Source organism: Hoplias malabaricus, chromosome 5 (assembly GCF_029633855.1).
Source record: "Hoplias malabaricus isolate fHopMal1 chromosome 5, fHopMal1.hap1, whole genome shotgun sequence".
Classification (NCBI taxonomy): domain Eukaryota; kingdom Metazoa; phylum Chordata; class Actinopteri; order Characiformes; family Erythrinidae; genus Hoplias; species Hoplias malabaricus.
This window is the reverse complement of record NC_089804.1, coordinates 15,410,435-15,426,761: the sequence shown is the minus strand read 5'-3', so window position 1 is coordinate 15,426,761 and position 16,327 is coordinate 15,410,435. Positions and strand designations below refer to the sequence as shown.

The 16,327-nt window shown below is 43.0% G+C and overlaps 1 protein-coding gene across 1 annotated transcript in view; it reads left to right on the top strand.

Annotated features, from left to right (window-relative positions):
* The window catches only part of magi3a (membrane associated guanylate kinase, WW and PDZ domain containing 3a), a 207,935-nt gene that overhangs the window by 146,001 nt on the left and 45,607 nt on the right, over positions 1-16,327 (top strand). Inside the window, exons 4-7 of the mRNA XM_066671654.1 lie at positions 2,169-2,375; positions 6,572-6,740; positions 12,678-12,757; positions 15,339-15,396. Of these exons, the coding sequence (XP_066527751.1) occupies positions 2,169-2,375; positions 6,572-6,740; positions 12,678-12,757; positions 15,339-15,396 (514 nt within the window). The remainder of the gene's footprint in view (positions 1-2,168; positions 2,376-6,571; positions 6,741-12,677; positions 12,758-15,338; positions 15,397-16,327) is intronic.

Sequence of the window (16,327 nt, the reverse complement as noted above, 5' to 3'; positions counted from 1 at the left end):
GTGCCTTACCAGAGGCAACTCTCGTGAAATATTCTCGTGTCATCTGAAGCATGGCTGTGCTGCATGTTTTATTTATTTTGTGGCGGGGCAGACTCCCATCACGCTCTGGCCTTGCTGTTTTCTTTTTTCTCAGTATTCCCGGGCTCTAAAACAGGCTCTGTTCTGTTCAGTGCGATAACGCTTCTGTGCAATTTGCAGCCCACATCCCCAGACAGTCCTGAACGACATTTAGAAAATGCAGGGGCTTGCTGGATGAGAGAGGGTCAGGAATGCAAAGGACAGCAAATAAATCTGTATTTGCCCTCTCTCTCGAGTCCTCACCCTTTTCCCCCTCCCCTCCATTTCCTTCACTTTAACTGCAGGTTAAAACAGGAAGACAGTTGAAAGCATGGGCTGTGGAGGTAGGGCTCCCTGTGCGCTTTTGTTGTACTTCTTGCCCCCAGCATCCACACTACAAAGGATGCTAAGGTTTAGAAGATTGCCCCCTGCTTCCCTAAGATGGGAGCTGTCACGGCACTGCAACAGTCCCACACAAGCCGTGAAGCAGCGTTGTAAAATAATAAATGTGTGGAGCACTGGCCAGAGGGAGCCCTGCAGGAAACTGAACACCGGTGATGACAAACACCAAACACATAGCAGATACAGTCCTGCTGAAGACAGAGTGGAGACATATGATGCTGTGTAGTTATCTGGGCTTGGATTTTAGCTCTTAGCGAGGCATATTCACGCCACACTCTTCTGCAGGTATTACATATGTTTACACATAGAGAATCAAGCCAGGTTTGTGGACTTACTTCACCAGTAGTAAATGTAAGTAGCCTAGGAATCGAGGTCCACAATCTGTTGCTCTTAATGTTCATGTCCCTGGTGATTAATCTTAATCTGTAAGAGTACAACACATGCTAAATAAATTACCTTCAGCTGCAAGCATTTCCAAACACTGAATTCTATAATGTATTGTTGGAACCCATCTTTAAAAGTCTTGGAGGCTTTTGTGTACTGGAAATAACAAAGGCTCATTTTTTTCTGGTGCCAAGTTTATCAGAACACTCTCTGTTTTTTTTTTGCAAAAGGAACACACAGTGTAAATATCGCTACCGAGTACCAAGGTACAGCATGTGTCTTTAAGTGCAGCTGATTGCCTTAAAGGTCCATTATATTCTGCTCTTCAGAAAAGTTGGTTTAAATGTGATTTAAATAACAGAACTGTTTTAAACATTCATTCATTCATTGTCTGTAAGTTGAGACACTGTTGAGTCGCAGATCAACCTACTAACGTGTGCTTTTGGACCGTGGGAGGAAACCGGAGCACCCGGAGGAAACCCATGCAGACACAGGGAGAACAGACCACACTCTTCACAGACAGTCACCCAGAGGAAACCCACGCAGACACAGGGAGAACACACCACACTCCTCACAGACAGTCACCCGGAGGAAACCCACGCAGACACAGGGAGAACACACCACACTCTTCACAGACAGTCACCCGGAGGAAACCCACACAGACACAGGGAGAACACACCACACTCCTCACAGACAGTCACCCGGAGGAAACCCACGCAGACACAGGGAGAACACACCACACTCCTCACAGACAGTCACCCGGAGGAAACCCACGCAGACACAGGGAGAACACACCACACTCCTCACAGACAGTCACCTGGAGGAAAACCACGCAGACACAGGTAGAACACACCACACTCCTCACAGACAGTCACCCGGAGGAAACCCACGCAGACACAGAGAACACACCACACTCCTCACAGACAGTCACCCGGAGGAAACCCACGCAGACACAGGGAGAACACACCACACTTCTCACAGACAGTCAACCGGAGGAAACCCGCGCAGACCCTGGGAGAACACACCACACTCCTCACAGACAGTCACCCGGAGGAAACCCACGCAGACACAAGTAGAACACACCACACTCCTCACAGAGAGTCACCCGGAGGAAACCCACGCAGACACAGGGAGAACACACCACACTCTTCACAGACAGTCACCCGGAGGAAACCCACGCAGACACAGAGAGAACACACCACACTCCTCACAGACAGTCACCCGGAACAGGGCTCAAACCCAGAACCTGCAGGACACTGCAGCTGTGTCGAATTAGGGAGTGAAAATGTCTGAATAGCCTCATATTTCTGTTCTGTTCTCTGCAGGTAATTATTATGGCACTCCCAAACCCCCGGCTGAGCCCAGCCCGGTTCAGCCCGACCTTGTGGATCAGGTGCTATTTGATGAGGAGTTTGATACTGAAGTGCAGCGCAAACGCACCACCTCTGTCAGCAAAATGGAAAGAAAGGACAGTGCAGCACCTGAGGAGGAGGAAGAAGAGGATCGGCCTGCACTTGTCAATGGACTCACAGGTGAGATCTTTTATTAGTTTCCTTCTCACCACATGCAACCCATCAGCGCCAGGTGATTCCAGGCAACATTGGCTCTTGGTGTATGGAAGTAATGCAGCTTAAGATACTGAAAGTGTACATTTCAGAAAGTGCTCTACCAGTGCAGAGCCATTTATCTCAGAACCAAGGGCCTGGCTGATTATAGCTGTGCCCTTTGCCAAGACACTTGGCCTCTGTTCTGGTTGTGGACATGCATTACTGAAGAGCACCATATGTAGGTTACACGGAATGACCTTGCGTCTGAAATCACTTTAATTAATAGGTGTTAAAGAGAACATATCATAAGCAAATCACTTTAGCACATTCATTTCTGCCTGGTGCTCGAGCCAAACCACAAACTGTGAAATAAAAACAACCTAGTCGGGTGTTTTTGGGATAAAACAAGCAGATCCGACTTTGTGTTGATTCTTACGCAAAGTGCAGACACTGGAGAATGACCCCGCCTCCTCATCTGAGTCTCTCCAATCACAGCGCTGAAAGATGAGAGTGAAAGATGAGGTTAAAAACAAGAAGTGTGGAGAAACATCGGTGCTGATAAAACACGGAAAATGTCTAGAACCCAGAGCTTCTGCTCCTCGCTCCTCACTCCTGGGCTCTCGCGCTGAACTGAACTGTGGCTCACTCTCATTTAAAAGGAACAGGCACCGGAACCGGTCATTCTGAACATAGCTGTTGGGACACGGGAGAACGCTCCTGTGGTGTTTGATCCTTGTCACAGACATTTTAATAAGACCCCAGCGCTGTGTTCACTTGTGGAAAAGTGGTAGGAAATATCCCTTTTAAATGAAGCTATTGTTGCCAAGCGTCCTTTCTATTATCCACATGTCATTTCCCTTTGTATTGATCTCTATCTCCACCCGTCCTCATGTGTGGAAACACACTGTAAGCTCATCTTTAAGACTGATCTGAGGAGATAAATATTCACAGAGATAAATATCAAAAGGGGCTTCCGTGGTAGGGCAAAGAGCCTTGTGATATTTTCTGAGAGATCTTACAGCTCAGGCCACAGACAGCGCCTAATCTTGCATGTAGGGAGATCACTGTGTATCCGAATCTGGCTGCCAGTCTGGAGATTTAGTCCGCCAAGCCTGCTTCTGAAGGGAGCCTCCTGTGGAAGTTGTTGAGAGTTTTGCTGTGCCTCACTGGGAGCAGTACGGTTTTAGGATGAACTGCAGTGATGGACACAGTTAACTTTTCCTTAGAGCAGAGGGAGGAAGGAAGAGTGAATGCCTTTCAGATGAAGTGTCAGTAGGCTGCGGAGCGTGGAATGGAAAGTGGCCCCCGCTGAATTTGTTATATGTCACATATAAGTCTCAGAGAAGACTAGCGGAGCCGCATAATATGAAATGTGCCATTCGCTACGCTCGGCCACCACGGGCACTCGGAGGATACTGAAGTAGCCTATTTTACATTTTTATTCTTTACTTAAACACATGCTAATGTAGGTCTCCAACCGATTGTCACCGAACGCTTCCTGAGTGAGAATCTGCAAAATAACACCGTGCATGAAAAATGAAGAGCTTGCAGTTACATGGATAGCCTACAGGCAGAATCTCTCATTACTGCTCTAATGATACTGACATTAAAATAGCATTAGCTTCATGCCCAGGATATTGTTATGAAAATGTGTCTGGTGTCACGATTGCCAGCCTTGCTGCTGATTGATCATGTAACTCCTTGGGCTCAGGGAGAAGAGCAGAAGTCAAAACTTTAGCGGGCTTAGGTAGCACCCTTCAGGACCTCTCGTCTATTAAGCAGGAGTCCACCCTCTCCACGCCTCACCTTAGTGATTCACCACCAAAACAGAGCATGGAGTGAATGGAGATGATTCATTTAGAGGGCTCCAGGTTTGGCATGGAATCTGGTGTAGACGCTCCATTCGGGACTGTAACGTTGGACGGGATCCTACACAGCTGTCTGTGGCTTGACAGTAGGAGAGGGTTCCAAAATGGCTCCAGGGTTTTGAAAATAAAAGTCAAGTGAAAAACGGATGGGCTTGGATGAGGAGATTCCCCTTACGTTACCGAACAAACAACCTGGACGTGGGCTGTAGGTGTAAAGCAGTGTTCCCACTGTTCTCTGGAGGTGTGTACTGCGTGTACTTGTTCACAGTTCATTGCGCATCATGTGTGTAGCCTTTGGCTACAATTGCTGTGTGGGAAGTGGCCTATTATAAGGCTTATAGAGCTACCTATAGTGTCACATTTTTATCCTGGCCAACTCTACACAGCACTCCTTTTGTGTTGTCTAGGACTCGATGTGTTTTGTCTGAGAAAAACAAGCACAGCCCACCTGTCCCTGTTAACTTCTTATATTTTTCTTTTTTTTTTCATCTATTTGCTGCTTTTTCTCATTTGCTTCCACTCCCCCTGGTGTGTGTCTTGAGAAATGGAGTATCACTGTAACTCCACCCTGTTGTGTGTGTGTGTGTATTTGCTAATGTTCCTGATGTTCTGGAGAGTGCCTCATGAGTGTAAACAGCAGAAGCTATTTCGCACGTTTTGACGTGTCTACTCTGGCAAGAAACAAACCTTAATATCAGCAGAATTTAATGTGAGCTGTTTATGCTAGATTTTCTTTTTCCCAATTCCATCTGCTCATGTGTAAGCAGCATATTTCCATCCAGATGAAACAGCCCCAGAGCCCACTGCAGAGATAAGGCCAGGTCAGGCAGACTGATCCAATCCTGGGGAAAAGAAAATACACATAAATTTACATTAGAGCGAAGGGATTTGTGGTTAGAACCATGGCGATGGGCCACATGATGCTTTTAGAAGGGTATAGTGAGTGTCATCAGCTCTTCTAGGTCAATGAATAAATGTATCTTATACTGATCGTTGTTTGAACCCTGTTCTTTCTTTGTTCTTGTGCTCCAGTGTTTTCTAAAGGAGGACAGGTTCCTCGTTTGAGTATTGGTTCCTCTCAAGGTTTCGGAGTTTTGGAGCTGGGATCCAGAATTCTTCAAACTTTTGGGACAACACCATTCATTCATTCATTCATTATCTGTAACTCTTATCCAGTTCAGGGTCGCGGTGGGTCCAGAGCCTACCTGGAATCATTGGGCGCAAGGCGGGAATACACCCTGGAGGGGGCACCAGTCCTTCACAGGGCAACACACACTCACACACTTACACCTATGGACACTTTTTGAGTCGCTAATCCACCTACCAACGTGTGTTTTTGACTGTGGGAGGAAACCGGAGCACCCAGAGGAAACCCACGCAGACACAGAGAGAACACACCACACTCCTCACAGACAGTCACCCGGAGGAAACCCACGCAGACACAGAGAGAACACACCACACTCCTCACAGACAGTCACCCGGAGGAAACCCATACGGACACAGGGAGAACACACCACACTCCTCACAGACAGTCACCCGGAGGAAACCCACGCAGACACAGGGAGAACACACCACACTCCTCACAGACAGTCACCCGGAGGAAACCCACACAGACACAGGGAGACATTACCTGTTGCGCCACCGTGCTGCCCTGGAACAACACCAGTTGAATCGAATTAAGATCATATGAGAACATCTAAAGAGTCTGTAAACTATAAAAAGCAATGGGTACTGACTGAATAAACAGCTCCAAAATAAATAATTCAATTTATCGCAGGACTGAATCTGATTCATTGAGCAAACTCTGATATCAGCACAATACTGCCTTCTGGGATCAGATCACAGCCGTCTATAATAACAATCAGTGTACAATATCATTACAAAATAACATATAGAAAAAAAATAATTGAGATGTGTGAGTCCATCAGACAGTGTTTTGAACAGTAAAAGAGAGCAGCAGGATTATTAAGAAATAGTATAATACAATAAAAAGATGATCTCCACTTTGAACACACACAGACACACACACACACTGCATTTTCATGATCACAGCTTCACCAAAATGGCTTTCTGGTACTGGCCTGGGACGCTCCTTTCAAATCAGCACTGATATGCAAATTCTCTCTCTCTCTCTCTCTCTCTCTCTCTCTCTCTCTCTCTTCCCCCTCTCTCCCTCTAGTCAGCAGGAGACCTCATTTGAAAGCATACTGTTGGAGAGAGAGAGAGAATATACTGACCATGTAAGACTTGCTTTACCTGGATTTGCTCACCTGACTTGACAATCATTCTCCCTTTTCCCCCCTGGAACTGAAGAGCATAAGGAAGGTGTGGAGTGGAGGAAGGCGGTGCCCAGCTACGCTCAGGCAGGCAGTGCCATGGACTTTCGTGCCTGGGGCACGCTGCCACGAGATGAGAGCCAGGAACCGTTGCCCAAGAACTGGGAGATGGCCTACACTGAGACAGGCATGGTCTACTTCATCGAGTGAGTAATTCCAACCAGCAAACAGTAGTTTAATAGAGTTACACACTGCTGGCGGATGTATTACGTTGCTGCATTTAGTAAGTTTATTTTCATTTGAGAGTGATAACTGGCTTTTAGGGGGTGGGTGAGGGTTTTGAAATAAGAGTGAAATAAATGTGAGTAGATTCAGTTAGAAATAGGTGGATACTTGTGGAAATGTAAGGGTTTGCCACACCTCTTTAGAGCTTTTAGTGAGGAGGAGTTTATCCTGATATTGCATTCAGAGTGAGTACCTACCCAGTAAACATTTAGCCGTTGATTCAACGTTGAAATAACGTAATGACTGCCGTCTAATCAACGTTCTCTTAAGGTTGAAAATGAAAGTTGAAAAGACGTCCAAACACAGACATTGAAAAGACGACTATTCGACGTATTTTGGACGTCCATTGACGTTATTAATTGGTCCCGAAATAAATTACTTGTATAAAACGCGTTTTGGACGTCCACTGACGTTATCGATTGGTCACCACTTAACTAACTTACTAAGATGGATTTTGGACGTCCATTGACGTTTAAAATATGTCCTTGACGGACAGACTACTTTTAGACCTATTTTGAACGTCTTGTTTACTGGGTAATAGAGGCACAACTAACAAAATTTGATTTCACTTCCTGCTTTAGAAACAAGTGGAAAAAGTAGTGAGTTTAATAGGGATTGGTGATTATTTATTTATTTATTTATTTATTTATTGCGCCACTTAATGATTTACAGACTGCTACAATGGAGTAAAATTGTTAAAACATTTAACAGAAAGAAATGAAAGCTATTAAGTAAAACACATTGACACTTTTTAATATTTGGTTTATCTTCCAACAACAAAGAAGACTGGGTGAAATAAGGTCTCTTGGTAAGGAATGAAGACCCGTATCTGTAGCAACACCGATTTCTGAGTTAAAAACAATAAGGAATATTCAGGAAGGACATTAGGTCTTTTCATCATTTCAGAATCTGTTCGCCTTTCCTTTAAAGTGTTGATGTAGCACAGATTGCAGAAAGTAGAAAACTGTTTCTAACAGCAGCTGTTATTTTGGAGCTGTTTATATTTTTACTAACTGCAGTCACTTTCTCACTCTTTATGTAGCGTTATTTACTGCTCCCACCGAGTGGTATCAGCAAAAGCTTATTATCTGTGGGTTTTTTTTGCCTAGTGGGAACATGGTAGAAACGTTTTGTTGGCCTACCTGGCTATCGACACTCAGCTCCTTGGCTTTAGCTTCTAATTTGCAAAGGCTATATAAACACACAGTTCTCCACAGGGCTGCTGCAGGGAGCAGACGCTGTGCAAAGTGTTCTGCTTAAATGCAGGTGAGCTTAGCTCACTTACCTGCGGAGCTAAATGTGGACACAGCCATAAATATCCATGTTTAAAATAGGGCACTCTATGCAGTGCTGTTTAGCTGTGGTGCTGCTGACGTTGACGGGGCCAGACTGTTGTTTTACATGATGACTCAGGCTAATGCAAATGATAGAGAGGACCATGGAGACAGAATGAAAAGTTTCTTCCTTGACACTAGTGTGGTGTGGTCTGCTGTTCAGAAACATTTTATCATGTATATAGCGTTTTTGATAGGAAGCAATCTAAGTGTCTGCTGTGAGGAAGCCATAAAACATGCTCAGAAAACAGTGAATATGTCACATTATTTAATTATTACAAACTGTGCTAGTCCTGAGATCAGAAACATTGATAAAGCCTCAGGGCCTGCAAAAATTCCAGCCAAACAAGAAAGTCCAGCCAGGAAAACTTGGATAAAGTGCTTAGCTGTACTTTAAGTAACAAGGTTTAGTGATCTGTTTTGTGCTTTCCAATTGAATAGATAGCACTTTATAAATGCACTTTTCTAGAGCTTCTTAAAGTTCAAATAACATTACAGAGTTAGGCGAGTGTAGTGTTAGAATCCTTGCCTAAGGGCTGTTATTTGTTTAGCTTGGGATGCTTTGCCCATATGCAGAACTGAACCCTGACCTGCTGCATTGTTTGTCAGCAGTTTTACACCCTACACCAAGCGCTACATACCTTACATTCTAGGTATGGTCAGAAATAAGTAGTTTTAATGTTAGCACAGACTCTAAAATTGAAGCTATGTAACAAATTCTAGGGTATGTCAGCTAGGATAGAAACTTGCTTGTCCTACTATCGTTAGCTGTAGGTCATTACATCTATTCTCTCTACATCCCCATCTACGGAATCTAGCAAATGTTGTGTAGTCAATCATGTTAGCAGTCAGTTTGTCCCTATGTAGCAGTTAAACCTCATGTTTGCAGCTTTTCTTTTAGATTAGAACATTACTGAAAGCTAGCCAACAACATTAAATTACATCAAACATCAACATTGCTAAGCTAGGTTAGGTACGCAGTTAGCTTGTCAATCCAAACAAGACAGTTCAGTATCCACAGTATGGAAGCTAGCAAACATTATGTAAAGTCAGCTAGGTTTCAGCAGTTATCTGTAGCATGTATCTGTGTTTATAGTCACACAATCCTCATTGTGAAGCTAGTGAATGATGGCTAGCACAGGTCAGCTAGGTTAGCAGTTCCTAGTAAACAATTAGCCGTTGATTCAACGTTGAAATAACGTAATGACTGCCGTCTAATCAATGTTCTCTTAAGGTTGAAAATGAAAGTTGAAAAGACGTCCAAACACAGACATTGAAAAGACGACTATTAGACGTATTTTTGACGTCCATTGACGTTATTAATTGGTCCCAAAATAAATTACTTGTATAAAACGCGTTTTGGACGTCCACTGACGTTATCGATTGGTCACCACTTAACTAACTTATTAAGATGGAATTTGGACGTCCATTGACGTTTAAAATATGTCCTTGACGGACAGATTACTTTTAGATCTATTTTGAACGTCCAGGGACGTTCCTTGTTTACTGGGTTAGCTTCACCTACCATGGTAAGTAGATAAGCGCAAAGGTAAATTGCTTAAGAAGTTGTACGTTTTACTTAGCACTTTTACCCAAACCTTCAGTTTATGCAACAGCTGTTCAATGTCTACTCCATGTTTCCATGTATATTATGCTGCAGAGAATGAAACTGGAATAGTTTGACATTGCATTGTTTTCCCCTGAGCACAAGCCATCAGCTAAGAGTGCTCTCTTCCCAGCGGGCCACGGAGGAAGCTCCACACCTGTCACACGCTGTCGACATTTCAAAGACGTTCGTCCTTAATCGGACGCTTAATCCCTGGGGAGGGTGGTTTGAAGTTCCGCCTTTTTTAAAAACGGGCTTTGAAGGAGTGTTTTAATATGCCTGGGGAGGGCGTGAATGCGGCAGTGTGTCTTTACGAATAATACTAAATCCCAGCTTTGACCACTGAGCCGGTTATGCCAGGCATTGAATGTGCCTCTCACTTTTTCTATTATTGCTGTGTTGGGTTCGCTGTATATTTAGTAGCAGAAACATTTGTGCAAATAAGCTTGGCCACGGTACAAGATCATTGTTGTTGCCCTGCCATTCAAGCCATAAAGTCAATGAGCTTTTAACATTTGTAGACTTGCTAAATTGTAGATGAATTTTTATTGTGTACACATTTACATTAAATGAACAAAAATGCTTCATTACTGAAAACAGTCAGATGGACATTCCACACCTGCTGGAGAGTGGAATGTTATAAACGGACGTGTTGGCCATAAAGTGAGGCGGATCAGAGATATTTATCATTCAAATCCACTGATTCACCAGGTTTTGGTCAGATAGCCCTACGCCTTTATTAATATAATTAAATTTACATTATATTAAGAGTACAAATAAGTTAAAATAATATTGAGTGGATCATTTATTTGTAATTGAAAATGTAAACATCCTTTTGTCATTTATGGAACTGTTGTGTAGTATTAAAAATGACAATTGTCATTTCATTCAAGAAAAGTAACCATAAAATGAAGTAGTTTTGGATGATTAGATGATTTTAAAGATTTTGATGTTAGCAGTTGTGAATGTAGCATAATCGACAGTTCTAGGAGAAACCGCTGTTCTCTCTGTTGTTTTTGCATTGTGTCTTTTAAGGTGGAATGGCATATTTGAGCAAGAAATAAAGTTTAAATTGTCTGTAAGTTTTGTTCACTGTTTGAATCACCACAGAATGTCATTTGTAACTCCAACTGTTAGGTTTAGTAGCGCTTTCGGCTGGTGTTTACTATCATGGGGTAAATGGTCTGCAGAATGTGGATTCAGTTCCAACCTAAGTAATAACTACAGCAAAAAATTAGACATTATTACCCACCTTCGGCACAGGAGCGACATTCAAATTTTTTTACATGCTTTTCAATGTTTGGAAGTCTATGACATCCAGACGCCTCCTGATACCGTTTCTCAGAAAGCCATGTCAGAGTGAGCCACTTTTATTTTCCCATTTATAGAAATATACATATACCTGAGGATTTTCCAGTGTAAAAACTGACTAGAGAGCAATCAAATGGCGAGGAAATGTGTGTTTTTTCAGGGTAAAATCATGAACCTTTAATGTGATGTTTAAGGGATTTTTAATACTATGCAACAGCCAAATGAAAAAAAAAAGAAAAGAGTGGGAGAAGGTTTGCATTTTTAATTAAAATTATACAATATACAAAAGTGGGGCGGCACGGTGGCGCAGCAGGTAGTGTCGCAGGCACACAGCTCCGGGTGACTGTCTGTGAGGAGTGTGGTGTGTTCTCCCCATGTCTGCGTGGGTTTCCTCCGGGTGACTGTCTGTGAGGAGTGTGGTGTGTTCTCCCTGTGTCTGCGTGGGTTTCCTCCGGGTGACTGTCTGTGAGGAGTGTGGTGTGTTCTCCCTGTGTCTGCGTGGGTTTCCTCCGGGTGACTGTCTGTGAGGAGTTGGTGTGTTCTCCCCGTGTCCGCATGGGTTTCCTCAGGGTGCTCCGGTTTCCTCCCACAGTCCAAAAACACACGTTGGTAGGTGGACTGGCGATTCAAAAATTGTCCGTAGGTGTGAGTGAATGTGTGTGTGTGTCTGTGTAGCCCTGTGAAGGACTGGCGCCCCCTCCAGGGTGTATTCCCGCCTTGCGCCCAATGATTCCAGGTAGGCTCTGGACCCACCGCAACCCTGAACTGGATAAGGGTTACAGATAATGAATAAATGAATGAAAATACAAAAACACTTTTAAAAACTTATGTGTACTCTTAATATTTATGGCATTTGTAAGTCATTGACTTAGAGTTCAATGTTACAGACGTAGGAGGATTTACAGTAGGAGTCTTGCCTATGTGACTCTTATTGGTGTAGTTTGACGTTGACGTCTATCAAACTAGGAATCACACCCTAATCTTCCTGGGGAACACCAAGAGAAGAACTTCTGCTTAAAGGTGGTTGTGAATATACTGTTTTTCTGTAAGGAGGTCTTCCTCAATTTGCTGCAATTTGCTCAATTTTCCAATTGGGGCTGGTGTGACTACACCAATAAGAGTCACATAGGCAAGACTCCTACTGTAAATCCTCCTACTTCTGTAACATTAAACTCTAAGTCAATGACTTAGTAACAGCCTCTACTCTTCTGGAAAAACAGCCTTTACTCTTCTGATGGTATACAGGCTAGACATGAGAGCATTAATAAGGACAGCTTCTATGCTGAATGATTAGTTCTGAATCACAAACGTCACCGTGACTCATCCCAAATGTCTTAGATCAGCCACCCTTGGCCACTGCTGTTATTTATGTCCGCCAAAGCAGGCTCTGGCTCTCGTGCTAAGTCTGAGAACTTGTTCTTTTGTAGCTAATGGTGGGTGTTTGTGAATGTGTAAAAATTAATTTTCCATTAGGTGTTGTGAAAAGCATAAACATTTTATCTGCTATTTTCAGTGGAGGTGTAGCCTGGGAGATGTACAGTAGGAAATGTTGACTACTGCTTACAGGTTTCTGTTTGCTAATAATTTATTCCTCTCTCTATCTACAGTCACAACTCAAAAACCACAACCTGGCTGGATCCTCGACTTGCCAAGAAAGCAAAACCCCCAGAGAAGTGTGAGGATGGAGGTGAGGTGTTTTGTCTTCTACCACAAACAATAAATAGTGCGCGCACACACTCATCACGGGTACCACACTGGCAGTTTGCTGGAAAATGATTCTCCGAACTGAGACACATCCAGAAACATCCCAGCCATTGGTGTTGACACATATGCACGCACACACCCCAACACACACTCTCTCTTTGTTCTTGGCGCTAGTGGTAAACCAAGCAGACAGGTGGGAGCTAGCAGAGTGCAAAGACATTCCAGCGCTGTGCTGACTTTGTTTACTAATGGCCCTCTGCAGCAGACTGGAGAGCTCATCCAGATGCCATGGTGCTCAGGCAATTCTTGCGCCCATCTTACAAGTTCTTGTGTTTATGTGTGTGTGTGTTTGTCAGGGTGTCACACACTATACTCTTCAACTTACTCTCACAACGTCAAATCCAGATTCTTACCCTCTACATATTATTTCTTCTTATTATATATTTCCCATATATATTTTTTTCACTTTTGAAAATAAATAAATTAAAATTGTCCTTATATTTTAAAAGAACACTGGTTAAGATTTTGGTATTTTTACAATTTTAAAGTTGCAGAGGGCAATTCACTTTTGCAGCAACTGTCCTGAAATCTAGGGTGAGGGAAGTGTTATTTCCTACCCTCCTACAAAACCCAGTAAACATTTAGCCGTTGATTCAACGTTGAAATAACGTAATGACTGCCGTCTAATCAACGTTCTCTTAAGGTTGAAAATGAAAGTTGAAAAGACGTCCAAACACAGACATTGAAAAGACGACTATTCGGCGTATTTTGGATGTCCATTGACGTTATTAATTGGTCCCGAAGTAAATTACTTGTATAAAAAGCGTTTTGGACGTCCACTGACGTTATCGATTGGTCACCACTTAACTAACTTATTAAGATGAATTTTGGACGTCCATTGACGTTTAAAATATGTCCTTGATGGACAGACTTCTTTTAGACCTATTTTGAACGTCCAGGGACGTTCCTTGTTTACTGGGAAGTTACATAGTGCAGTTTTTTCAGTGCTGAGCCTGCAGACGTTTCAGCACTGAAATTCCAGAGGTTATCTTCTCCCTATTACAGGTCATTGAAGTATCACAATGGTTGAAGCTGTAATTTTAAGCTAAAAACAATTCCATGGTGATTTTATTTAAGACTTTAAAAAAAATACATTGAGGCTTAGAGAATATTTAACACTCTATGCCCAAAGCAGCTACTGGAGTTTGCTTTACCTCCCATTCCAAAACCACATGCATTAAATACGACGTTCATGATTTTAATCCAAGAACACCTCACCACTTGCTAGCTCTCCAGTTTATTTGCATATACTCAGAACTGGTCTAATGTGTTTACGAAGCCCCAGAGTCTGTAAATTAGTAAACATAAAAACAAAGTGTCTCAGTGCGGTATACTAGGCTGTCTCTCTCTGCTCATGGGTGAGAAAAGACATCTGTCGTCTTTTTAAACTATGGAGAGACTTCCAAGCATTCAAAAGCAAGAACCGAGATGTGGATATTACTCTATTCCTGCTCCATACGTGGGTAATATTGACGTATTTTTGCTGTTGCAGATTACTTACGGTGGAAACACCTAATTCGGGAGACAGCTAAATGTATTCATTCATTCATTCAATATTTGTAACCCTTATCCAGTTCAGGGTCACGGTGGGTCCAGAGCCTACCTGGAATCATTGGGCGCAAGGCGAGAATACACCCTGGAGGGGGCGCCAGTCCTTCACAGGGCACAGCTAAATGCAGTACTAACAAATCAACTTGTGTTACTGTGGAAATTCATACAGTGAATAAAAATTTTTAGACAAATTTAACTTCAGCCACGTTCAAATAACAGTCGTTTTTCTCCACAAACACACCATGCCAGCTTAAAAAAACACAGAGATTCTGAACATAAACAACCCAGGGAGAATTGTGTTTCCCCACAATCATAGACACCCCTTTTAATATGAACCTCTCTTTGTGCACGGGGCACAAACTGGGGGTAGGGGTTTTTCCCAAAATGTTCCACAGTATTTTGTATCGTATATCTTTAATATTACAGCTCCATAACAACAATCTGGCCCAGCCCAAACACTCAGCACAGCCCCCCACAGTTATCTTACTCCATCAGTCTTTACTGTTGTCACTACACATCTGTCAAATGCAAAGTCTTCCATCTGGGTAATTCACTCCACAGCTGGCTCTGTTCGGTTGCGTGCTCCACTGAATGGTGGCTGAGCTGTTGCTGTGCCTAGATATTTTCATTTCACAACAATAGCACATACACTTGACCCGGGCACATCTAATGGGTCAGAGTTTTAATGAATTCACACGTAGCAAAGGTGTCATATTAATTTTTATAATTTAAGCACTACTGATTAAGCATTTTGCTGATTGTTGTTATTTTTGATCATGCAACTCCACTCTCGTCTCTCCTTTCCTTTACCCTACTGGGCAGATCTTTCCTCTGCTCAGGCATTCCATACAAGTGATCAGAGCTACTTGACCCTTAATGCTGTGCTGTAAACCTGCCCTAGAACCACTCGATGATCTCCTTAACCTTTGATGCATGCGTCTGTTCCTCCACAGAGCTGCCCTACGGCTGGGAGAAGATTGAGGACCCACAATATGGCACCTACTTTGTAGAGTAAGTAATACATAACACCATTGCCCTTTTTCCCTTCACTTACCAATACCGCCTGGCAAGAAACTGAGAGAGTGCATCTTATAGTACAAACAGGTTAGAGTCTAAAGTACTCTTGAGCAAAGATACAGCCAGAAAAAAGTGGAAATTCTCATGAATAAAAAAGAGAGAAATATAAAATAAACATTAATGTGTATTTCAAGGCAGTAGACGGTGTTGAGATTAAAGTGCGAGACCAAGAGCGATTCAAGACATTTCAGTGAGAGCTAGATCAGTGTTCATTTAAATGCTTCACAAAGACGTGATGCATAATTAAATAAGTGCAGCTCATTTCGAGTATGAAAGCTAACTGTAGTAATTATCCACACAAAAAAATTGCTAACAGGGTTGTCCATTTTGCTGGGTCATGGATACTCAATAAACACTGTTATCAGTGGCTATAACACCTTTTGACGGCACCAGAGGGTGATGATTGTCTGCTTGAGCTAGAGCTGTATCTGTTGTAAGTTGCGAGCAAGATCTGAGCCAATTAGATATCAGCCAGTTCAGGCTTATACTGTAATATTTACAAAACTATGTACAAGAAAATCATCTTGTAATATGTTCATTCATTCATTCATTCATTCATTCATTCATTATCTGTAAGCGCTTATCCAGTTCAGGGTCGTGGTGGGTCCAGAGCCTACCTGGAATCATTGGGCGCAAGGCAGGAATACACCCTGGAGGGGGCGCCAGTCCTTCACAGGGCAATACACACTCACACATTCACTTACACCTACGGACACTTTTTTGAGTCGCAAATCCACCTACCAACGTGTGTTTTTGGACTGTGGGAGGAAACCGGAGCACCCGGAGGAAACCCACGCGGACACACGGAGAACACACCACACTCCTCACAGACAGTCACCCGGAGGAAACCCACGCAGACACAGAG